At 43.3% G+C, this 26,469-nt stretch overlaps 1 protein-coding gene across 1 annotated transcript; it reads left to right on the top strand.

Moving 5' to 3' along the window:
• Nucleotides 1–16,654: 16,654 nt before the first annotated feature.
• On the top strand, nucleotides 16,655–21,271 carry RTL9 (retrotransposon Gag like 9). Its single transcript, XM_054580419.1, has 2 exons — nucleotides 16,655–20,619; nucleotides 21,155–21,271. The coding sequence occupies exons 1-2, from the start codon at nucleotides 16,696–16,698 to the stop codon at nucleotides 21,269–21,271; spliced, it is 4,041 nt and encodes a 1,346-aa protein (XP_054436394.1). The 5' UTR covers nucleotides 16,655–16,695.
• Nucleotides 21,272–26,469: the final 5,198 nt, after the last annotated feature.

Here is a 26,469-nt window from a genome sequence, read left to right as displayed (position 1 = left end):
CATAATCCCGTAAATCTATAGCAACAAGTTCAGCACAAAGGTTTTAGTTACACTCTGAATGTAAGAGATCCGAAACTGCCATCTTCCTTCTCAGCCTCTGAATGACCCTTGAACAACTCCTCCCCCAGATCTATTTACCCAAGATGGCCTTGGTCTCACCTGAGACCCTGAAGACAGCTACTGGTTTCTCTGTTAAATCACTGGCACCACAACAATGATGATTCTAAACATTCTCTACACATGAGCTCATTTATTCCTTGTGACTATTACAGACCCTATTTATATGTATAATAATATTCATAGTAACAATAATAGCAGATACTGTTTACTGAGTGTTTAATATAGGCCAGGCATTGTTCTAAACAGTTCTGTGAGATAACTCATCATTCCCCATGAACAGCAGTATGAGGTAGACGTTATTACTATTCCCATTTTACAGATAAAGAAACAATTGACAGAGACATTAAGCTTCTCAAGGTCACACAGCCTGTAACAGACCTGGACTGAGAGTCAAAGCCTTCCAGCATAGCTTCAGCATGCTGTTAACCACTGAGGCCTTCTCTAGTCCCTACTAGCTCTAAAAGCCTCTGGATAAAAGGTCACTGTCCATTTGCATCTCAGACTGGTAGCATTGCTGATTTAGGTCTGCAGTTCAGATATTGAAAATTGCTCATGGGCTTTGTGAAGCAGCCTAGGAGCTGTTGCCTGGACTCAGAAGGCATTTGCATGTGCTCGTGGACAGAGTCAGGATATAGGCAGGGGCTAGTTTTAAAAATCAGAGCCATGTGACTTTCCTCCCCAACCTCTGCCCCCATTCACAAGATGAGGTTCATTCTTTCTTAAGTCATGGCCCAACAAGAGCTTTTTAAATATTCAGAATCCAGAGATGAACACCAAATCCAGTGACTATCTCTTTGAGGATAGTAGCTAGAACATGCATTTACCCAGCTCCTGGACTGAAAGAGTTCAAGAACCACTCTCATTTAGTCTTTGAAAGGATGTAGGCCAGTCTTCTAATTCTATAAGTACCTTAATCATTCTTAGGGGGTGCTTCCTCTCCTGCCCCCTGCTGAGCAGAGGATCAGGGAGGGCTAGATTACGTAGAGCATGATGAGAGCCTGACTGCACAGAAAGTAGAGCTCTTTTCTGCCAGCACACCCCTTGAAATAGAGTGAATTCTCTATCCTCAGGAAAGGGCGGGGAGGGGGATAAGAGAGGAAGCAAAGGAAAGTCTCTTGAAGCAGCAGCACCCTGGAGCCCATACAAAGGAGTGTCCTGAGTAAGGGAGGAATAGGGAGGGTGTTTTAGAGGAATTAACAGCAGTGGGCCAGCAGTCAGGGAGTCAGAGAACCACAGTGGGAGTGGTTGTGGCTAGGTATCAATACCACAGCTACAGTGAATTTTATGGGAACTGGTGACACAATATTTCAGGTGGGAATTCTTTCCTTTTGTTAGTGCTTCAGGAGCTGCACCCTTCTGGACCTCACCCTTCCAAAAACACATTCCATCTCACCAATAGGGAATGGGTAGCCAGGCTCAGCCTGAGGTTGGGGAAAGCCAAGGAAAAAAATTTCATGTATCCTTAGTAGAGAATCTGTCTATTTAGTTAAGTGAGGAATGGAGTGTTTACAGAACTGGTGAGAAGGAAGGCTTGGGAACACTCTCATCTAGTGAGCCTGGGAGGAAAAGGAGAAGAGGGTTACTTTCAGGAAATGCTGAGCCTCTGAAACCCTGGCGGTGTTAGATCAGCACTGAGCAGCACTGTTTGCTTCTTTAAGCCATGCATACAGCAGAGAGCTATGAATCTTAATCATTGCTGACTTTTGTTAAGCACCTACTTTGTACTAGGCACTGTGCTGGGCTTCATAGGCATAATTCTTTTTAAAAAATTTAAAAAAATTAAATTACAATTGACATTCAATATTATTTTGTATTAGTTTCAGGCGTACAGCATAGCAGTTAGACAACCATATACTTTACAAAGCAGTCCCCTCGACATTTCCAGTACCTGCCTAACACCATACATAGTTATTATTCCCTATGCTTTACTTTACATCCCCATGACTATTTTGTAACTACCAACCTCACAGGCATGATTCTTATTTAATCTTCACAACACTATCTGATAGATCCTACCATTATTGTGGCCATTTTACAGATGAGGCTCAAATACGTTACATGATACTCCCAAGGCCACACAGCTAGTCAGTGGCAGAGCCAGGATTTAAACCCAGTATTGTTACTCCAAAACACTGTCTACTAGGTCCTAGGAAGGAGACCACATAGAGATATGGGGATGCCTCCCCCTTGGCCTGTGGTGCTGAAGGGACAACCCCTCTTTCCACGTTATTGCTTTTAGTGAACAAGATGAGTCACTGTATATATCATGAATCCACTCAGGTATGAGTTCAATGTTGATCTCAGAGGAAGGAAAATTTAGGAGCAGGGTCTCAAAGTCTAAGTCCCTTGTGTGCTCCTCTCCTTTGTCCTGTCCTACTGGACTAGAGAAATACCAGGTTTGAGGGGTGACAGAGCACTTGATCTTTATGATTCCTTGTACTGAGGCCTCTTAACATTTTTGTGAACCCTAGTCCAGTGGCTCAGGTGACAGCCTAAGGGTGCCCTTGCAGGGAACTCTTCTATCTTCTGTCCTACTGTAGTAAATGGCATTCTTCCTCCTCCCTGGACCCCAGTTTCATTAAGTGGGTCTTTGCCTTATTCCCCAAATACTGAGTCTAAATAAGCCTGCCTCAATAAGTTGCCTTGTACTCCATTTTAACAAGAATAGAACCCCTCTCTACCTTTCTGCTGATGGAGCTTCTTGGTACTTTTAGTCTTGACCTGGGTCCTTTCAGACTCCTGCTGTGATGCTCATCTTCATATCTACAATGATTTCATGTTCCTCCTCTCTCTTTACCCCTCTGTCAGAATCTGCTGTCATGATGGGCCACATCTAGATGAGGCCTAACAAACTGACCCTTGAGATTAGCATTTTAACTGATGCCAAAACATTTAGTGGAAGAATTATGTTCTAAAAAGTTTTCAAGCCCTTTGGAATGGATAGGAAGAGATTTGTAAGGGAAAGGGAACATTCTTAATACTCCTGGAATGCTATAGATAGAATACAAAATTCGGGCTACTGCCAAACCAGAACCGGGATTATTTTGGTTACAGTCAGAATCCATCACATTGGGTGATCTCCCTCTCATCACCCAACACTCAACGCTTTGACAGAAAGTCTTCTGGACAATAAACTTCTCTGATCCAATCATCATTTTCTCAGAGCTCTTCAGGAGAAGAGCTGAGAAGCTTCATGAATTATCAAAGATAACACAAATAATCAGTACACAAGCAAACCCAAATTCTTCCTGAGACTAGTTTCTTCCTGGAGCCTGATCATGAATCTAGTCTCCACTGGGCACAAGGTGAATTTCTTTTTTTGATTTCTCCAGCACTGATATTAGCACTGTTCTGAAATCCTCCTCAGACCTGGAACTCTTCATAGAATACAAATAAGAAGCTGCTTATTTCTTCAATCTAAGAAATCGAGGTAACCAGCTTGGTCTAATGAACATCTTATGCTTTCTCTTTGCTAAATACAATGTTCATTCTACAGTGCTGTATGGGAAATAAAGGGCAAGACCTGCTTATCTGGCCTGTTCTCATTTGTGGCTGAGGAAGTCATTACAAAAACCCAGGAAAGTTTTTTGTCTGGGTCATGGGAGGTTTTCCAAGTGATTTTTTATCAATGACATTTTTCATCCTTGCCTTCAAACAAGTTCTCAACCCTGAAAATGATTGCATCTCGGTGTTGGGGGAAGAGGGTAGGTCAGAAGGCCTGGCTTTCATCCTGGGCTATTTGGAGGGAACTTTAGCAGTCCTAAAACGAATGGCTGAATGTCCCCTTCAGCGACTGACAAACAGGTCAGAGGCAATGTACAGTGTCTCAGGAAAGTGGTATAGAAAAGCGTCAGAAATGCTCCGTTTTTGGAGAGCCTACAGCTGTTTTGGCCTCTCTCCCTATTAAAATAGGAAGGGATTGAAATGGGCCTTCCCATTGTATAACATGGAGCCATTATGGCAGCATTTCCAGCTGTATTGAGAATCAACCCAAACCACACTGTTCTTCCCTTTTACCGTGAAGGAGTTTCTAGATTCTCACTTATACCCTTCTGCTTGTGACATCTTTCACTGTTTCAGCAAATTTCTGCATAAAAGATAGAGAAGCCAGCAGGGCCTGTACCCACAATAGTAGCTGTGGATGCTTAATTTAAGAAATTCAAATGTCAAGGGTGCACTTCTCCCATTAAGTCCAACATGAGAAATCAGGTGTACACAGCAATGATGAACAGAAGACCCCAAAAGACAGGTGCAGTTTTTGGTATGGTGGGGGCTCCTACAAGAACAAAGAGGCATTTTCATTTTCCAAACTAAGAAGCAGTTCTGATGAGGGGTGGGGGTGGGGGTGGGGGTGTCAGGAATTCTTCCAACATTATGGGCCTGCCCTCATCTAAGTCAAATGTTGATGACCTTCCCCAGGCCTTGACCTCTTCTCCCCCACCCCAAAAGACAGCATGAACAGCAGTGAGTCCCGGTACTTACAGGTGCAGAGGATTGTAGGGCAGGAAGATGGAGACTGCAGGCTCCTGAATGCGTGCCGAGTCAGTTGCATCAGATTAGGAAGTGATGACTGTAAGAATAAGATGTTTAGGAAATCTTATTGGCTGCCCCCTTCCTTTGTACTTTCAGTCCAAACTCAGAGCACCCCTTAGGACATCTGTTCCTCCAGACTGCCTGCTGTTTCCATGTCCCTTACCGAGAGGGTTCTGGCAGCCACACTGCCTCTTGGAGCCTGTGGCCTGGGAAGGTAGTCAGTCTCCAGGGATTAGGTTGGCAAGAATGACTGTCCTCCAACCGATAAGCCCAGAGAAAAAGAGTGAGCAAAGCTGAGAACGGGTCCAGGACGGAGAGCTCCAGGTCCTTAACATGTTCCTGGCACATTCCAAAAGTGGCATCCACAGCAGAGAAAGTGTCCCAAAATAGCTCAGGCTGCCAATGCCTCGCTGAAACCTGAGAAAGAATCGCTGAATTCAAATCTGGGTCGCTGTGGGTGTGAGATCAAAATGCAGATTTGTTGGTAGTCAGAACTCAAGCCATAGCTTAGAAGACACAGGAGGTCACCTGGGTCATGACCTGTTTTCCCTTTTACAACTTGCTTAGGTTGATGGCAGTGTCAGAAAACTTCCCTGTGCTGAGACAGGGGGCTGGCAAGAGGTCCTAGGTGTGCTGTTTGCATTCCCAGATCTTTAACGCACTAACAATATGAAATAGCAGTGCTCTATTTTCTGCATTTCAAACAAGGGGACTGATACTGTGTAAAGGTTTTTTTAAAAAGATATTGTTTCATAACTGATGAAATTCTCTTTCCAGTAGGTTTTTCATTTGTTTTGGCCTTTGGCATAAGTAAATGTCAGCTTCTTAAAAAATCAACAGAGAAACGCTAACAGTAAGGTCTCTGGGATTTTCTGGGGATTTGAGGAGTCTCCCCTCCCTGGCTTCTGACTGAATAGTGTCTATGCATTGCTGCCTATGGTACTGGGAAGGACGAGGTCCACCCAGACATGCTCTCTCATTTTTATATTTGCTAAGATCTTGGGACACTCTCCTTTCGTCAGGTATGTTGAAAATTTTAGGATTGTCTGCACAGAGTGGGGATCAGTATGTGGAAAGTTCAGCATATACCTTTTTTGGACCAACTTTAAGAAGAAAGATCACAGAATTTGGTTTCTAGTTGCAGCTCTGCCTGTCTTTTGCTGTGTGATTTTGGGCAAGTCACATCTCTTTTCTGGACCTCAGTTTCCCCCTCTGTAAAATGAAGACAGTAATCCTTATCCTAATTCTAACCCAAGGGTATTTAGTGAAGATTAATGCAAATAATCGCCAGAATGTTATTAAGGGAAGGGCTTGTAACTCTCAGAAAATGGTGACATTCTTTAGGGGACCCTGACTGGCAGCCACTAGATTCCTGCATCAACATGAGGATAGTGAGCCCAATGCATAGCACCATACTAGGCACTGGGGGCTTCATGCCTAAAGGTCATCATTACTTTGGCTTGGGACTTCTGGCTAGTTGCTTAGTGCTTTGGAGCTCATATTTCCTGCCTGTAATAATATAATATAGGTCTCACTCTTTTATCTGAAACACTGGAGCTAGATATATTTTGGAGTTCAAAACTTTTGGATTTTAGAAAAGCAATATGGTATAGATAACATATGTTATATAACACTTGTTATGGGACCTGAGGCAGTATCCTGTAATCAAACACATTAATACTTCTAAAATGGGATAAATGAATAGCCTCGCTTTAACTCAGGCCCAATTTTGCCAACAAATGAGGTTGCTACAAAATTTCAATTTTTATAATCTTTTGGAGGTCAAAAAGGCAGATGGGGAATTGTGGACAGTGAAATAAATTAATACAGTTCAGGGACTTGGGGTGCTGACCCCCAACACAGTTGAAAATCTGTGTATAACTTTTGGCTACTCCAAACCTTAACTACTAGTAGCCTTCTGTTGACTAGAAGCCTTACCAATGACATACAGTTAATTAACACATTTTATATGTTATATGTATTATATACTGTACTCTTACAATACAGTAAGCTAGAGAAAAGAAAATGTTAATGTTAAGAAAAGCATAAGGAAGAGAAAATACACTTACAGTATTTATGAAAAAATCCTTGTGTAAATGGATTCACACAGCTCAAACCTGTGTTGTTCAAAGGTCAAGTGTACTTATTTAGTGCTTGCCATGTGCCAAGTATTGTTCCAAGTAGTTTATATGTGTTAATGTATTTAGTTGGACCAGTAATCCCCTGAGGTAAGCCTTATTATTATCATCCTCCCTTTGCAGATGGGGGAACTGAAGCTCAGAGAGGTTAACTCACTTGCTCAGTATCCCAAAGCCAGTAAGAGGTAGAGCTGAGATTCTATGCTCTTAACCACATTCTCTACCTACTCCATGGGGTTAATGGGAAGCTTCAAATGCTTATGGGGGCCAAGCCAGTCACTATGCAAACAGTAACTGCTGAGCCAATGCCCTATCTACAGGGAGCAGCTTACTCAGCTCCAGCTGATTGTTGCCATGTCGGAATGAAGAGCCAACCCACTGTGTTTTTCCTGGAGGAGCCAAAAATCCAGCTTTTTATGTGAAACCTGACTTTTTAATGTTGATAACTAATTAAAAAATGTTACAAAAATTGTGTGGGTCAAATAAAATTCATCTGCAGTTTGAACTTAGCCCATGGTTCCTAGTTTGCAAGCCCTGCAGTAAGGAAATAGATGCGAAAGTGCTTTGGAAACTTCAAAACGTTCTAGAGACAGAGTCTCATTTTAACGTTAAGAATTTTTTTCTTGATTATAGTCTAGTTTGTTTGAAAGCTGGTGTCCCTGGTGTTAAAAAGTCAGAATTTAAATAGAGACGTCAGTGAACTTGAATGCTTTATTAGTTTGGCAGGCTGGGTAAATGAGAAACGTAGGTGTACTGAACAGGCTAAGCCTCATAATTTCTGCCACACCCAATGACCTCTTCTAAGGAGTTTCTATCCACAAACCCTAGCTAAGGGATGTAGTTTCTTATGAATAGGTGGCTGTTTGGTACTATGTGATTCCACTTCCCTCTGGCAATAGCAAATTGAGCCAGGAGAGGGCATCTGATCTAAGAGTAGTCAGTCTACAGGCTGGCAAGCAGCCTATGAGAGAACCTGGAATGAGACCTTTGCTCAAGCACATTTGTGGCTATATTGGGACAGATAAGAGTCCTTTGGTTGGGCAGAGTGAACACTGGACCTAGAGAGAGTGAACAGTTGGCAATAGGGGCTGAAGCTGAACACAGAGAACACAAGCAGCAGGGCCCATAAGCAGGACCAGGAGAGATTACTGAGCTTCACTTTACTGATCACTGCTCACTGATGCCAGACACTTTACACATGTTTTGTTGTTGTTGTTGTTGTTGTTGTTTAAAACATTCACAGGCCCCGTGACAGAGTTACTGTTTTTTATTCCTGTTTTCTAAACAAGGAAACTGAGGTTGAAGTAACTTAAGTGCTACATTTAGAGCCCAGGCTTATTTGATGTTAAAGTCACAGCATACAGACTCCTAAGCCAGTTGTTCTTAAATTCTAGAGTGTTTCAGAATCTCTTCTGTAAAAATGAGGTTCCTTGGCCTCACTCCAGACTTACTGAGTCTCACTCTTTGAATGTGAAGATCCATCCCCTAGTCTTCATCTACATTTTAACAGTCCTCCAAGGGGACATCTGAAGCAGAGGTTCTCCAACCACATTTAAAGAAATGCTGTTTGAGAGAGTATGGCAGGTGCTGCATTGCCTTCACCTTCAGAAACAAAGTCGATGTCAACAGATGAAGTCAAACTCCAATTTAAAGTCTTGGAAATGGAGCCAGTTCTGCAAATAAGAGGACATCATTTTGTCCACTTTTATATTTTTTTAGAGGACGTTTATGAAAGCTGCAGGCAGTGAAACAAGGAAGGGCCTAGGATAGAAAAAGCAACAGGACAGAGAGTAGATGGGGAAATGAGTCTAGGCTGGGCTGCTTTGGCTCACTAAGATGACAGAGAAAAGGGGAACTTGGGGATAGCATCAGGGAGTTAGCCTGGGACAAGCTGCTGATGCCCATTGCTCCCTGGTTACAAGCCTCCTGGGGTTCCTTAGAATTTAGGAGATGCTTGCCTGTGGGGGAAGAATAAGGGGAAGAGAAAGGTATAGGAGGGAGAGTGTGCCGTCCACTCTTCTGATCCAGGAAGTATACACTGATACCAGTTATCTGAGGGATGATGACAAGATAGAGATGGATGCTCAGCAGTTTTTACAGAAGACCCTATCTGCTCTTCAGGGTACAGAGCTCATATCTTGTAATATGTTGACTAAGCATTTTTCATGAAGAGCACAGATTGTAGGAACTGAGTGCACTGGCAACAAAGAGAAGGAGAGAAAATTACTAAATGCAGAGAGATTGGTTGTAAAACATGGGGTCTTCAAATGTAAAACCACAACCTAGGTGATGCTAGAGGTTCTTCTTGGCCCTAGCATACTTGTATAAGAACTTCATCTATGACCTTATTTATGCCATTGCTAAAAATGTTGAACAGGACAGGATCAAGGCTAGCAGCTCTTTCTGGGCTGTTGTAGAATCCCGCTCTTGCAATGGTGTTGAGCCAGTTTAAAATTCATCTGCCTTGAGGAATTCTCCCAGGGAAGATAAGTAATAGTTGAAGATTGCTTGGAGAGCCTCAAGTCAGAAACTGGTTTGTGGTCCAAATGCTTAGTGAAAAACACCAAACATGTATTCCTACAAGACGGCTGTGTGGTCCAAAGGGTGGTATAGGTCAAATGCTTTGGCCAAGTTTGGCCTTAACAGGACTCGAATTCACACTTGGCAATTTTTATTTATTTCACACTCCTTCCCATGGACACTTTCCTTTTCTATGTTAACATCCTCACTTAGCATAAGGTCAAACTCTCCTTTTTCCTCTTCTGGCCAGAAAGACCTCTAGTCTTGTAGGTATCTGATCTTATCTGTGCTGATATTTTAACTGGGAGTGATTCCCTAAAGCGGGTCCTTGGACAACTGCTCATCCTCCTGGAAAATTGCAGCAGTCTATGATGCAATGAGAAAGGCTGAGGACTACAGAGTGATTGTTTTGTAAAGTGAAATCCATTTCATTTAAAGGACTGTCCTTTACTCTGAGATTATTTTGTATTCTTTTGGTATTTAAAGAAAGCTATTTCTTTTTATGAAATGAGGATTTGGGGTTGTTTTGTCTTGTTTCTTAATGCCTTTACTTGGAAAAATAAAAATCTAGCAACCTATTGTCAGTCCCCCCATTTTTCAGTTTGCAGTGTCTGCCACTCTAGGCACCTGATGTAATTTAAACAGTTCTGCTAGTACTTCTAGGTAACTCCTATCATCACTTATGTCCTAAGTGCTTATAAATTACCTGCTTCATAATCTGTGACAGAATCTCTTGGAGGATTGGCATTAAGCTCACAGCTATCTAGTTTACAGTATACTGGTCTGTAGTTTCCTTATTTAATGAAATTGGGAGGCTGCACCCTTTTACAGCCCTTCGGTTATCCTTCCTGTTCTCTCTGATTCTACAGATCCTTCACGATAGCACCTAAGACAAGGCAGTTCCGTTTGCTCTTCTTACAGTGTTCTTTTCCCTATAGAGTTGGACATGCATCTACATGTTGTTTGGGGAATTTGCAGCACATCCAATGAAAGCATAATTCCCAACTAACAGTCAAATCCTTCTCTTTGGAGCTATTCAAAACACACATACCCTCTCTTCCATATGACAGCCCTTCAGAGACTTGAAGACAATGTATGACTCTCCCCTGAGTTAAGAGCACCAGCTGAGTCAGTCAGACCCAAGTGATAAGCCCAGATTCACTTCTTCTCAGCTGTGAGAGCCAAGGTAAGTTACTTGATTTTATTTTTTCCCAACTTCAGTGCTTTAGCTGATTTATAAGATGGGGTAAAAAAAAAACAGTTCATTGACTTTTTGTGTAATAAATAGTGAGTATATGTAAAGTCTTAATACAGTGCCCTGGCAGAGTAAGCTCTCAGTAAGTGCTAGCTATTTTCCCCTCTATTATAAGAATCTGGTGGGCATTTTAAGTGTCAACATTGTTAGAGAGCAAGGGAGTGGGGAGAATTTCTCCATTCCTGATTGATCAAGACCCTAAATTCAACCAGGTTTTTATTTATCCTGAGGTGGTCTATCCATTATTATCTGGGTGTCTGTTTTCTAGGGCTATGGGACAGGATATTGTTGAGAATTTAGGGAAAGATTATACTCAGAAGCTGGAAAGCTATTTGCTGATATATTGAATCATCTCTTGTTTATTCTTATTTTCCTAAGCAGCTAGCCATGCAATCACTGAAAGGCAATTACCTTTTGTGAGAAGGCAGGAAGCATGATACCTCCTACCCGTATTTATAAAGAACAAACTGACAGTGACCAGAGGGGAGGAGGGTCGAGGATAATGGAGAAAAGAAAGGGAAGTGTTATCAAGGAATATGTATAAAGAACCCATGGACAAAGACAGTGAGGCAGGGGGATTGAATGTGGGAGGTGGGGGTGGGTAGGGGTGAGGAGGGTAATGGGGGGGGGAATGGGGACAACTGTAATTGACAACAATAAAAAATTAAAATATATAAAAATGAATTGGAGGCCTGTGACCCAAATGGGCTGAGAATGCACAAACTCTTTCAGTAACCTCCCTAGAAGCAGGCTGATGATGAAGAGTTACAACGGACCAGAAAGTTGGAACCTTGTAGTGACCAGTGTCAGAGTGGTTTTCTAAATGTAACTCTTTGCACATAATGAGTTTTGTAAGCAATTGCATGATAATAAACTCGGAGTGCCATTAAAGCTCGGAAAAGTTTGGAAGGAGACACACCCAACTGTGAACAGAGGAATGGGACTTGAGGGGATGGGGGCTGGGGCGGCTCAGGACTAGCTTTTCTGTATGTAGAATTTCAAGGTTTTATTCTGAAAATATGTTCCTAGATTACTTGTATAAATATTAACTGTAGATAAAAGTTAGAAAAACAAGAAATCATCTTTTTAGAACAAAAACAACAACAAAATAAAAAACAGGCCATTTGGAGACATTTTTTCAGAGGTCACTCCTGACCAAGGATCTAAGTAGTGAAGTAAGTTTGTTTGGGAAGAAAGTTTGTGTGGGTGGGAAGATGTTGGAGATCCTTAGAGAGAGCATGCAGAGAGAAGAGAGGAGAGGGCAAGACACAGAACCAAAGGGAAGCACACCTTTTCAAAAGAGAAAAATAACTTTTTGCCTTCTAATACACTCAGATGGGTCTGTTATAGACAAATGTGAAAATATAGATAAAAAACAAAAACAAAATTCTTCTTTAATCCCACCACTTGTGTATGGTTATTACTAACATTTTTGTATACAAAGGTCTGTCCAGAAAGTATCCATCCATGTACTATGAAAAATAGAGACTCTTACTGAAGAAGATACAAGATACAAGCAACATTGTACATAGGGCAATGATGCCTCAGTCCCCTTCAAAGTAGGCACCTTGGGACCTCACATAGTTCTCCCAATCACCATCAGCTGTCTCATCGTATTTTCCTGAACCTCATTGATGGTCTGAAATCTCTTGCCTTTCAAAGGTGATTTTAGTTTTGGGAAAAGCCAGAAGTTGCAGGACATCAAATCTGGTCTGTAGGGGGCCTGAGTTACCTGGGTGATTTGATGTTTCACCAAAAAACTCTGCACGAGACATGACGCATGAGTGGGTGCATTATCATAATGAAGCTGCCAAATCACCAGTTGCCCATAGCTGTGGACTTCTGAATCATCTGAATAGTTTCTGCAGAGGAATGTTCAAACTTAATGCAAAATTTGATGCCGATTTGTTGCTTTAGTCCCTTGGTCATTTTGAATATGACAGCCATACAGTCATGTGCTCACTTGACGGTGTCTACTGCCCCCACTGACTAGTACAGTGAAGTCATCATAGTTCATGCATGTGCATAACAGTCCACTCTCCTTGGCTGCCAGGTTACATCAATGTCGCACATGCCATTCTCGTTATATGAACAATGGCTGGACTTTTTCTGGTCAGACCTCATGTATTTTTTTCAGACTGTGTTTTTTTTCTATGCAAAAGTATACATATTTATTTTATAAAAATCAGATCATCATTCTCAATGGTTGCTGCAGATGCACCATGATTCATTTATCATTAAATGAATTGTGATCCAACATCTATGTATACGTTACTTCCAATTTTTTATTAGCATAAACAACAGTGCTTTCTAGCTGTGTGGCCTTGGGAAAAGTAGTTAACCTCTCTGTGCCTTTCCTCATCTACCTACCTCATAGGGTTCTTGTGAGTAGCAAACAAGATTATATATTTAAGTGCTTAACACAGTGACTGACACATTAAGTGTTAGCTTTTATTATTAGGTATGATAATAATTGTTGTTGTTGGGTTTTCTGTGACTAGTTTTTGGTTTATGGGAGAGGAGAGAGTGATTTGAATTTTTTCTTTATGAGTCATATGCCATAATGAGCTCTGGAGTGAAAGAGAGCTGTGTGCTTTTGGTCATGTCAATTCATCTCTCTGAGGCTCAGTTTTCTTATCTGTAAACTGGGAATGAGAAGGACCTAGATCACAGGGTAGCTGTTAGGATCAAATGAGAGAATGCTTGTAATGCCCTCAGTACAGTTCTTGGCATATGGGAAGAGTTTAATCAAAGTCAGTTACTACTAGTACTAGTACTACTACCACTACTACTTACTACTATGACCACCACCACCACCACAATGATTCAGCCATTGGTTGGGGTGGGAGGTGGGAGGTGGAAGGTGACAGTGAGTAAAGCACTTGGAAGTGTTTCTAACCTTTTGTCTGATTAAAAAAATTGGAAATGATTTTGGAATCAGATGGGCCCAGGTTCAAATCTGGGCTTTGTCATCTCCTAGCCCTGTGACCTTGGTCATAAATTCTCCAAGCCCATTTCCCCATTTGCTTACCTTGCAGGTGTTGCCATGAGGCCAAAAGGATATAATGCAAGCATAGTGCTTAGCCTAAGTGCCCAGGTTGGTAATTTTGAATGTGGGAAAATTTATAATGACCAAATGCCTCCCCACCAACCCCCAGACTCTGAGTCCCTGTACTTCAACTACTTGAACTTCACCTTAAAGGCCTTGACCAATTCTGCTCTAATCTGAGGGGTTTAAGGGGTACTGATTCAGAAGGTTAGAGGGATCTGGTAAACCTTTCTGCTAGTTCTACCCTGACCTTGTTCCCCAGTTCTAGAAAGTAGGCTGTGCAGCCCTGAATCTGTGAGCAAGTTCTCACCTTGTGTGCTCAAAAATTGGCATGCTTTTCTTGTCAGCTCTCTCAATGCCCTGGAGCCTCACTGTCAAATCCTAGCTCTGTGGCAGGGACACTGGTTGCCAGATTTCCCTCTGGGTCTCTAATTGTGGGGAAAATTGCCTTTGTTATCACCATTGCAGGTTATCAACCCCCTATGGCCCATCCTAACAAACCCTGGTTTTCCTGCCCTTGAACTTTTTGAATTCTGATGCTGTTCCACTCAGCCTCCATCCCCGGTTCTGTTACTTCTAACCCCTACCTACGCCTGGCTTCCAGGACTCCTGTAGACTCCCTCCTGTAGAGGGGATGTCTTGCTTCTTGAGCCAAGACTGTTTCATGTCATCTCTTTAATTGTGTGAATTTCCTCTTTTCTTAGGGACAGCCAGAGGCAGGCATAGTGGGCTGCTGCAACAATCAGGGGTGAGGGGAAATGTGGAGTTGCATAGACCAAGTTCTAAAGTGGAGCTTCTGGAGGGCTGTCAAGTGAAAGGCGGCCAGAGGCAAAAGCCAGAGCCTATATAGAGGCAGGAATCTGGGACCAGAGAGACAGAGCAAGCACTAGCAAGTCAGGAGCAGTGAAGTGGGTGGGTGGGCTGGCTGGTGGGCAGGAGGAGGGTGTGGCAGGGGATAGCTAAGGGAGATTGCAGAGAACAGCTGCTGGTATTGGTTCTTACTTTAATGAACTGGCTAGGTATGGGGCATAAGAGAATTGGCCAGACCCAAAGAGCTAGGGCCACAAAGGACATGCTCTCCCTCTTCTTATCTGGCAAGATAAGATATTTCCAGGTTTTGTCTGGTGGGAAGCTGTGGCATATTCAGAGATTTTTCTGAAGATTAGAGGTGGATGTCTATGACTGCTCTCTTCACTCATCTTTCCCATTGCACCAGTTAGTAGAGTAACCAAGGTGCCAGCAGGAAGCCAGTGATTCTTTTACTACAGTCATCTCAGGGTTGCCCAAGGCTGGAGATAGAGGGAGGGGTCTTGGTAATGTGACTAAATAAGAGGGGGAGCAGATTAGGTGGAGCTTTATAGCACAGTGGGGAAGAGTAGGGGGCTCTGGAGTTGGATGGACCTGAGAATTTATGTGACTGCAGGCAAATTTAGTTTCCCTGGGCCTTAGTTTTCTCATTTGTAAGATGAAGATAGAGTACAACCCAATCTCTTAGTGTTGCTGTGGATACCAAATAAGATGATATATGTAAAGTGCCTTAGCAGAGTGCTTGCCAGTCAGTGCATGCTCAAAAAATGTTCACTGTTAGAGTTTCTGTTGCTAGTACTATTATTATGAATGCACAATGCCATGCAATTGATGACTTTTGTGACATTGTCCCAAATGAGCAAGTGTTCCATTTTTGGCACAAGCAAGCTGTGGGGATGTGCCAACATTTTGTAATGTGTGTTGGTTTCCAGGTTATGTGCCAAGGAGCCGCTTCTGGGGCTGTTTATGGGGATGGGTCATAAGGATGAAGCTCTGTGATTGCCTACCCACATGTCATCAGAGAAACTTGAAATTTTCCATGCTATAGACTGGGCTTCAAGTGAGCTATGGTCTAGGATGTCAGAAAGATAACTGAATGCAGCCTTACAGGTGCTAAAAGCTAGGCAACCCCGAGGAAAGGCAATAGTCAAAGACATACAGTTTTTCCTGTTGCAGTGACCCTATTTTAGCCCCAACCTTGGAAAATCTGAGAAATGCGGTAAAATTGAAATAATAATAATACTCTCTATTGTGTAAGGTATTGTAAGATTCAAATGGGATATTGCAAATACCTGTACATTATAGACAGTTTAAAATTGCATATAGTTGTGTACAGTTGCCTAAAGCTTACTGCCTGGAACACACTAAGCAGTAAGTGTTAGTAGTAGTGGTTGTTGTTCTTTTTATTAATAATAATAGTGATAAGTGCCAGCCTACGAACCAAAGCATTGTTGGTTGGATTCCCAGTCAGGGCACATGCCTGGGTTGGGGACCAGGTCCCCAGCAGGGGACGTGCGAGAGGCAACCACACATTGATGTTCCTCTCCTTTTCTTTCTCCTTCTTTTCCCCTCTCTAAAAATAAATAAATACAATCTTTAAAAAATAATAATGCTAATAAGCAGGCTTTTCAGTTCATAGAATGCTGCTCACAGTTACTGATCAGATAAAATCTTCCTTTTTCTGAGGAAGACATTCAGGGCCATTTGAGTAGTAAAATGGCCACTAAACTACTGGCAGAACTCAATGAGCTCCAGAAACTAATGATTTTCCTAGAACAAAGGGTTATCTCATATCTCATCTAGGTCTCCCAGTAACTTGGCTGGCTTGTGAATGATCTGGTAGGATAAAATATAGCCCAGGAACCTGCACTTCTCCCAGTTTTCCAGAAGATGGTGCTGCTGCTTCATTTGAGCCAAGACTGCTTCCACACCTGACAGCTGAGATTGCTGGCATTTTTAATATTTATAAACTGAGAGGCTGTACTGTGTGACTGAGTGGTTTGGTCTGAAAAGAATAATGGTGGGAGGGATATTTGCTACAGCTTCAAATTTGTTTATTGTTGCACAGCTTCTTTAACTTGATAGGCCCATTTCTGATGCTACATAGCTGGCAACACATAAAAAAGGCTTCCATCATTCATCATTTCTGTTTTTCAAGCTTCTTGATACTGGTTTTTGACTGCTAAGCTTGTTTTTTTTTTACAGGTTTTCTTGCTACTTGGGCTTCGGCAGGACCCCGGATATCATCATTTTGGGGATTTCTTCCTGTGGCCATGGCAGATATGTCAGTACCCTTACATTCACCACGATTCAACAATATGCTGAGGGTCGAAAATGATCTCCCAAACAGGGGGACGACTTTCTCTGGACCAACGACACAGACCATAGAAGAGGTCCAAATTCTGCAATCTCATGTACAGCCTATAGTCTCAACTTCAGCATCAGACCCTGGAGTGATGTCCACACAGCTGATCACATCGCCAGACTTTGATACCATGTCCACACCTCTAATGGGAGTACCAAACTCTGGAGAATTGTCCTCACCACTAATGCCAGCCTCCGACGCTGGGATACTGTCCCCATTGCTAATGCCAGCTTCAGATTCAGAGCCACTGTCCCCATTGCTAATGCCAGCCTCCGACTGTGGGGCACTGTCCCCATTGCTAATGCCAGCTTCTGATTCTGGAACATTGTCCCCATTGCTGTCCACTTCAGACTATGGTCTAATGTCCCCAGGGCTGATGACAATTCCTGACTTTGGAGCAATGTCCACAACACTAACGGAAGCACCAGATTCCGCAGAGATATCCCCACTGGCCATGCCAACTCCATCCTCTGGAGTGATATCTACATCTATAATGAGCACACCATCCTCTGAAGATATGTCCACACCGTTAATGTTAGCCCCAGATCCTGGAGAGATGTCCCCACTCCTAATGCCAGATATAAACCCTGGAGTGATGTCCACACAACCAATGTCAGCTCCAGACTCTGAAGCAATGTCACCACTGCAAATTACAGATGAAGACACTGAAGCGATGTCCAAAGTACTAATGACTGCCCTCGCCTCTGGAGAGATAGCTTCACTGATAATGTCAGGCACAGACTCTGAAGCTTTATCTTCATTGATAATGTCTGCCCTAGCTTCTGGAGCAACATCAACCCATCCAACAAGCACCCAAGACTCTGGGGAAATGTCCACCCAGCTAATGGCAGGCCCAAACTCTGGAGCGGTGTCCTCACTGTTAATGTCAACTCCAGGCCCTGGAGAAATGTCCACACTGCTTCTATCAGGTTCAGATGCTGGAGAAATGTCCACGTTGCCAAAACCAGTCCCAGACACTGAAGTAATGCCCTCGCCACTAATGTCGGCCCTGACGTCTGGAATGATGCCCACCCAGCTGATGCCAGCTGAAAGTTCTGGAGTAATGCCCTCACAGTTAACACAAAATCTAGACTCTCAAAGCATGTCCACACCTCAAATGAGAGCCCTGGCCTCTGGCAACATGTCTACATTGCTAAAGACAGTTTCAGACTCTGGGGCATTGTCCACCCCATTGGTTACGGTCACAACCTCTGGAACAATGTCCACAGAGCAAACCGCAGCCTCTCAAGTGATGTCCACACAGGTAACAGTGGCCAGAACTTCTGGAGCAACATCCACAGACTTTATGAAAGCCATAAACAATGGGGAAATATCCACACTGCCAGTGAGAGCCCCAGCTTCTAGAATGATGTCCACACCGCTAAGGAGAGCTCCAGATTCTGGAGCAATATCCACACAACCAGTTATTGCCCCAGCCTCTGAAACAGTGTCCATGCTACATCTGACAGTCCCAGCCTCTGGGTCAATGTCCACACTGCAAACGAGAACCCCTGTTTCTGGAGCAATGCCCATGTCACAAAAGAGAACCATGGTCTCAGAAGTAACAGCTGTACCACAAATGAGAGCTCAAGCCTCTGGAGCAATGTCCACACTGTTAACCATAGACACAGCCTCGGGAGTGATGTCCATGCCACAAACGAGAGCTACAGCCTTGGGAGCATTGTCCAAGCCACTAATGACATCCAAGGCCTCAGAAGCAATGCTCATGCAGCAAATGACAATGACAGGTTCTGGAGACATATCCACAATACTAATAAGTGACACAGCTTCTGGAACCATGTCCATGCCACAGATGACAGACACTGCCTCTGCAGCTATGTCCGCACCACAAATGACAACTGCAGCCTCTGGAACTGTGTCCACACCTTTTATGAGAGCCCCAGACCCTGGAGCAGTGCCCACAGAACTAATGAGAACCATAAGCTCTACAAAGTTGCCCAGGCAGCCAATAAGCACCAAAAATTCTGGAGGGATGTCCAGGTCACTTTCGAGATTTACGACCTCTGGAGGGGTGTACTCACTGCAGATGCAAGCCCCAGCCTCTGAAATGATATCCACACCAAAATTGAGAGCCCCAGCCTCAGGGGAGATGTCCACACCACCGATGAGAGCCTCAGACCCTGGAGAGGTGTCTGCACTGCTCATAAGAGGTTCATCATCTGGAGAGGTATCCACACCACTAAGGAGACACCCAGATTCTGGAGAGATAGTCACATCTCTGAGACCCCCAGCTTATGAAGTTATGCCTACTCCACAAATGACAGCCACGGCTTCTGGAATGGTATCCATACCACAAATGAGGGCCCCGGTCTCTGGTGACATGTCCACATGGCTCATGACATCCACAGCCTCTGGAGTAATGCCCATGCCTCAAATGACAGCCATGTCCTCTGGAGAGGTGTCCATACCACAGTTGAGAGCTCCAACCTCTGGAGCAATGTCTATACCACAGATGATGCCCACAGCTCCTGGGGAGACATGCACACTATCAAAGCAAGCCCCAGCCTCTGGAATGATGTCCCCACCACTATTAAGGGCTCCAGTCTCTGGAATTATGTCCACAGCACTAAGGAGACCTTCAGGTTCTGAAGATGTGTCCACAGAGTTAATGAGACCTCCAGCCTCTGGAAAGATGTCCACTGCACAAACAATAGCTATGGCCTCTGGAGGGAAGTCCAAGCCATTCATGAGAACCACAGCCTCTGGAACAATGCCCATGCCATTGATGTCAGCCGTGGCTTCTAGAGAGATGTCTGTGCCACCAATGGAAAGCAAGGCCTCTGGAGCAATGTCCACACTGCAAACAAGAGCCACAAGTTCTGGATCTATGTCCTTGCCAGATAAAACACACTCAACTTCCGGAGGGATAGTCACACCACCAATGAAAGCCTCAGCTGCTGGAATGGTGTCCATGCCATTTCTGAGAGCCACATCCTCTGGCAGGATATCCACACCACTAATGAGGACCCCAGTCCTGGGAGCCATGTCCATACCACAAATGACAGCCATAGCCACGTCCACACCACAAATGGCAGCCACAGCCTCTGTGGACAGCAAAGCCACAGACTCTGGAGAAACAGCTGCCTCTCACAATAACATCATGGACCCTGGATCAAAGTCCACACCACATGTGACTGCCACAACCCCTGAAACAGTGAACCCACCACCAAAGGAAGTTGAATCCTTTGGCATGCTGACTCCAGCGCTCTGTTACCTCTTAGAAGAACAGGAAGCAGCCCGGGGTTCATGCTCTGAGGAGGAGGAGATGGAGATTGATGAGGAGAAGCAAATGAAGAGATTTTTGAGTGATTCAGAGAAAATGGCATTTCTGGTGTCTCTTCATCTGGGGGCAGCGGAAAGGTGGTCTATCTTGCAGATGGAGGTAGGAAACCCCCTCTCAGATGAAAATAAATCTTTCCTAAAAAGATCACAGGGCTTATATAATTCTCTCTCTGAGATAGATGTCCTCAGTGCCGTTCTTTGTCACCCCAAGCAGGGCCAGAAGTCAGTCAGGCAGTATGCCACTGACTTCTTGCTGCTTGCCCAGCATTTGTCTTGGTCTGATGCCATTCTACGGACCAGGTTTCTGGAAGGTCTCTCGGAAGCTGTTACCACCAAAATGAGACAGATCTTCCTGAAGGTGGCTGGCAGCCTAAAGGAGCTGATAGACAGGTCTCTCTACACTGAGTGCCAGCTGGCTGAAGAGAAGGATTCCCCGGGCAGCTCAAGCCAGGTTCTGCAGTCAGCCTGTAAACGGAATAATGAAGAGGCAATGACGAATGAACTGAACTCTCATCAGCAGACTGAGGAGGTAATAGTGGGGAAATACACTCAAGGTCCTAAGCATAAAAATTAGGAGGAGATGGTGAAGAATACATTCTGCTTCTTTGAGGAGGCAAGGGGGAGGCATTGAGCTCCTAGACTATAACCCTTAACCTGGAGTTTCCTCAGCAGGCCTGACTATTGCAGTTATTTTGGGTGTATTAACCACTTTGAGAAACAAAGCCCTGCCCAAGTTATTGAAGGCCTAAGATGGTTAAGAGACTAAGTCTTCTGATTAGGGGGAGCTGGCTGGGCTCAGTCCGAACTCTCTACTTATTCCAAGTCCAATTCTAAGGGAGGGGACCCATTTTGGGGACTAGGTATTACCTACCACCACATGTGTTATGGGCCCAGGTCACTAGAGAATTTGGCTACCTTAGTTTTCTGTCACACTGTTTAGAAGTAAGGTATATTAGCCAAATTTCTTGGTCTGCTAGGTTACTGAACTTATCCAAGCAGAATACCCCTTTGTCGCAGTAAACATAGCTCTTACCTCTGCTGTTTTTTGTTTTTCTTTCTCTCAGCATCAGCATGTTCCCAAACGCTGTTACTACCTGAAAGAGCATGGAGACCCCCAAGAAGGTCTACACAACCACCTTCGACAGAGCATAGGTCATCAGAAGGCCCCCACCAACAAGTAATGTTCCCTGGACTCTTCTGTGATATCTGACTCAGCTGCTAACTTGAGGACTGGTTCCTGAGCTCATTCCATTCAATTACATCATAATCCTTGTGGCCTTTCCCTTTCAGTTTCCCCCTCCATGCACATCCCACCCTACCTTCCAGTTGGTTGACACAACCTTCTCTTTTACCCCATATGCCTGTGATTTGTCTTGACAATCAGAGTATGGACTACAAGAGTTCCTATCACCACCAAAGTCAGTTTTAGTTCTTGGTCCAAGGAGACATCTAGGCAGCAGAAATGATGTCCTACCTCAAAAACACCTTAGAGTATCTTGCCACATGTCACCAGGTAAACTTGAGGACTCCCTGGTACCCATTTCACCTGGTAGGGAAGCCTATGAGGAGAGAGATGCCCACTCCTACACAGCACTTTTCACCCAGTAGACTTGCTGTTATATGCCTCAACTCATAACATGTAACATAGGTCTCCAGGGCGCTTGCCCTGTTTATAGTCTCCATCCCGAACCATTTGTTTTGACCCATAATAATGATCGTAGTAATAGATACCATTTATTGATTATGTATTCTGTGACAGATACTGGGATAAATTGTTAACAAGCACTATCTCACTACATTCTTACCAAAACCCAAGCTGTTATTGTGTTGTCAGCTAACCTCTTGATCTGTTTTGTATAGCTCTTGTCCTTCAATGTCAAATCTCTAGCATTGACTTCTGGGTGACTCCCTCAGCTGTTAGTTGCCCTCACTCCCCTTGGCTATTGTGCTTCATGCCCAGCACTCTTGATAAGGGTCTTGGTCTTTTAAAAGGCATAGATAGAACATAATGTGATCAGTGTTGCCTTTAGGTGGCAGGATTATGGTGTTCTTATTTTCTTCTTTCTACTTCTCTGTACTTTCCAGATTCTCTACAGTAAGCATGCATTACATTTGTAATCATAAAAGTAAATAAACTTTATTTATGAAAAAGAGAATTAACTATTGCTAACAGAATTTGGTTTATTGAGTCCTTCATTCAATCAACATTTATTATCTAACATGTACCAGCCAGTGTTTTGGGGACAGAGAGATAAGAACATTTATTGAATGAAAACTTCATTCCACTTGAGGGAAGACATAGGCAATAAACAAGAAAACATGCAGGTAAGATAGGTTGAAATTGTGTTAAAGACTACCAAGACAAAAAACCAGGATAATAGGAAATGCAATACTAACAGGGCCGATTTATTTATTCAGTCATAGTCCATGTAATTGGGTTACTCAAAGATCTTTTAAAAACAGTAAGTGACATGATTAGAAACATATTTTAGAATGCCAATTTGGCAACAGTTAGGAGGATGGGGGAAGGGGTCAGAGAGCAGCGATGAGCTCCCTACTGTAATAGTATAGGTGGCTGACTCACCAGATGGTTCAGTCTAGGGCTAGAGCAGCAGGGATAGAAAGAGAGGGACAGGGGCCAAAACTCCTTTGAGGACTTAAGTCTGCTTCTCCATTACCCTAAACGTTGGGTGTGATTCCAGGAAAAGGAAAATGATTCTCAGAAAAAACAAAGATTGGCAGACAAACTGGAGGTCCAATGGTAATATAGATAAGAAACTGGCTCTGCAGGCTTCCAGCAGATGCACCAATCACCAGTGCTGTTGCATTGGAAAAAAGAGGGGTGCAACAAGATGGGAAACCCAAATCCCAGGCAGGAAGGCTGTGGGCCTCTGGGAACCCTTTTGGCTCACACCTGGCCCAGTCCAGGCCCTAGTGAACTTTGGATCTCTGTGTTCAGCCAGGATTGCTCTTAGCTCAGGAAAGCACTGTTGACCCTACTCTCTACTGAAAAAGATATTTGATGATATAGAATTATAATCTGTGTCTGGCAAATGTGTATGGGAAGAAAAATGTCTTTAAACATAAAAGTGACTATTTATAGCCATGATAATAGAGAAAAATAACATATTTTTCTTTGTTTTTTCTCCCTAGTGTTCTTCACTTTATTTTTGACTCTCTACTCCCTAAAACTAAGTCACTAGAGACAAATGGAACAAATGAAGCTCACTTATACCCTGCTGGAGCTCACTCCCTGTTCCTCTACCCACCCAGAACGTTATATTTAGAAATGTTTCTAGAGCCACTCAACATCTACATGCAGCTGAGCAACCATATGCCTAAGTGCTTGAGACAATTTTGCCTGTGGTAAAATGGTGTTTCAAGTTTCTGCAAGCCACATTGGCCCATAGGGAAAAATAAGGTTCCATAAGCAGTAAAAATTCAGATGTCACTGATCCCAGTCATTACATGTGTGATACACAATTTCAACACCTTGAAGGTTTCCTCTGGTTATTTATGGAAGACCCCAGTAATTTCCTTTACTCTGAGGTAGTTCTTCCTTGTGTTTTCTTCCTATCCTGCCTTGTGGCAGTCAGTTGACCACACTGCCGAGTGAGGGCAGCTCCTCCATCCTGCCCCAGCTGCTGGTGAGTGCCTCTGGCTGTGGGAACCTGAATGGGGTCACTGCTGGGGTGGGGTTTGTAGATTCTGCAAATCCACAAGAGGCCTGAATGGTGCTGTCCTCCTGTTAGGCAGGTTTGGCTAAGGTCACTGATAGGGTCATGAAGGGTAGGGGGTCGGAAGGGTGGGTGAGGGGTTTAGGTGGTGGAATTAGGGAGTGGGAGTAGTAACTCTTCTTCCCATTCTGTGCCACATTTTGTCATCTAGAGATTGAAACAGCATTGTTTCTATCCTTTATTTCATTGAGGCCCATGTGAAAAGAGAAGCTTTAGTTTCTTCCTGCGGCAAACTCTCCCCTGCTGCCCCCACCCACTTTATCCCAATTCAGACTTTCAGACTTGGTTCCTGTACCCAGAGAACAAAAGCCATCAAGTCCCCTATTCAGATGCAGCCTTCATCTCTGATTTCCAAAATTTCCACGTGGTCTCTATCCCTGTCCCTAAAGCACTATGAGTCCACAGATCTCTTTGAAACCACTGTCATCCTTGTGAATAGATGCCAGGAACTCTCTCCACACACCCAGTCCTTGGAGCCCAGGTAGAAAGCAAATATCACCCTTTCCTATTCATCCATCCTTCTACCATCTTTACACCCACCAACTGGTCTTTGTCTCTGCCTCTCAGTGACCAATAGCATATAAAACCTTATCTTAATAAATCTACCATTTGATTTGAAAAAGAAAAGTTCTCTTAAAGACTACTTTCTCAAATGCAAGTACAGGCTTGGGCTGCCACTGAATGATCAATACCTCAGAGAGTTTCCAGATATTTCTGAGTCTCACTTTGGGCTCAGCTAAGATCCCACTACACTGTACTAGTTTTGTCAGATCAAGCATAGGACTTCTTCCCTTCAATTTTTTCCAATAGGCTTCAGACTTTAAGGCATTATCAACCTTATCCTCCAACCAGAATATTACACATAAAATAAGTTGCCCTACCACAGAGTATAGAGAGAGTTTTTACATATGGATCATGTATTTCTTTCCTTCTCACATGGTCTGAAAACAGCATCCTGAAGAGCTGTGAAGCAGGGAAGCAGGTTACTTGATCCCTTGTGATCTAATGTAGGAGTTATAGGAGAGAAGATGATATAAGAATTTCAAATGACCATTGGAGGAGAAGGCCTGAGTTTGAGTACCTTTGTCTCTCTAACAAGCTGGGTAGTTCTAAACAGGACAGTTTACCTTTCAAGGCCTCAGTTTCCTCTTCTCCAAGATGGGGATAATCATCACTATTCTGCTAACTTCACAGCTTCAGGGGATAAAGGTTGTAAAAGTGTTTGGAAAAATCAAGTGCAATATGTACAAATGTTAAGATCTAGTTATTGTAGGTAAACCTAAGCTTAGCCCTGAAGAGCCTGAAAAGTGTGTGGGATAGGGCTAGTTAGGACGTATTCAGCATCCATTCTCTTCAGGGTTCTATTTAAACTGTGGGGGAGGATCTAAAAGTAAAGCCTTGACCAAAGACTGGCAAAAGCCACAGTTTAATATTAACATCTGTGGAACACTTACCAGGGCCCCAGATATGGACTAACTGCTTTATCTGGATTATCCTGTGTAATCTTCCAAACAGCAGTGAGAGGTGGGTGCTATCACTAATCCTATTTTATAGACAAAAAATCTGTGGCACAGATAAGTAACTGGCCCAAGGCCACAGAGCTAAAAAGTAGCAGAGCTGGGATTTGAACATGTGTAGTTTGACCCCAGAGTCTCCCTACCCTCATCCGACATACCACCACTCTACCATTTATACATGGTTTCATTATTCAGAGTCAGATGGCCACTGTGAAGACTTATCATTATCCCCGGAACAAATTTGCATGGAATAGCAACCAACATTTGAAGATATTAAAGTTTGAAACCTGAACAAAAATTTCCCAGCTTTTCCCCTTCCCCATTTTAGATACAGATGTGAATCTTTCTAGGGGAATTTGGGGAAATTCTTTAACATTCACAGAAAAGAATCAATCATTGTGGGATGCTACTGAGCTCAAGAGGTTCTGTCCAGTGGCTAGCTATAGCTCCAGATTGGAGCAACCTCTATTCTGAGCTGTGGCCTGAGAAGGAAGCTAAAATTCTCCCTTGGCATCTTCCCAATTAGGAAAAGTATACATCTTGGACCCAGGCATATGTAGAAGGGCACAGGACTCTGAAAGCGGAAGGGATTTTTGTGGTTATACCAAGAGCTGGCTCTGCTTTCTCAGCACTTCCCACCCCTCCCTTTGTCACTTTTGTTTGAAGGTGCTCATTTTTTATTATATTTTATTGTTTATGCTATTACAGTTGTCCCAAAATTTCCCCCTCTGTCTCCCTCAAAGCAGCCCTTTCACTCCCTCAGGCAATCACTACACTGTGTTCCATGTCCATAGACAGTGCAAATATGTTCTTTGGCTACTCAATTCCTTATGCTGAACTTTACAGCCCCATGATTATTTTGTAACTACCAATTTGTACTTCTTAATCCTTTTGCCCATCCTCCTGATCCCTCCAATCAAGCAACCATCAAAACAGTTCTCTGTTATCTATGATTCTGTTTCTGTTTTGCTTGTTTGTTTATTTTGGTTTTTACATTCAATCGTTGATAGATATGTATTTATTGCCATTTTATTGTTTATATTTTTGACCTTTTTCTTCTTCTTCAAGAAGACTCTTTAACATTTCATAAAAAATGGTGATGATGATGGACTCCTTTAGTTTTTT

The sequence above is a fragment of the Pteronotus mesoamericanus genome, unplaced genomic scaffold (assembly GCF_021234165.1).
Source record: "Pteronotus mesoamericanus isolate MK-2021 breed Mesoamerican mustached bat unplaced genomic scaffold, CSHL_Meso_final contig_58, whole genome shotgun sequence".
NCBI lineage: Eukaryota > Metazoa > Chordata > Mammalia > Chiroptera > Mormoopidae > Pteronotus > Pteronotus mesoamericanus.
This window is presented reverse-complemented; position numbering and strand designations above follow the sequence as displayed.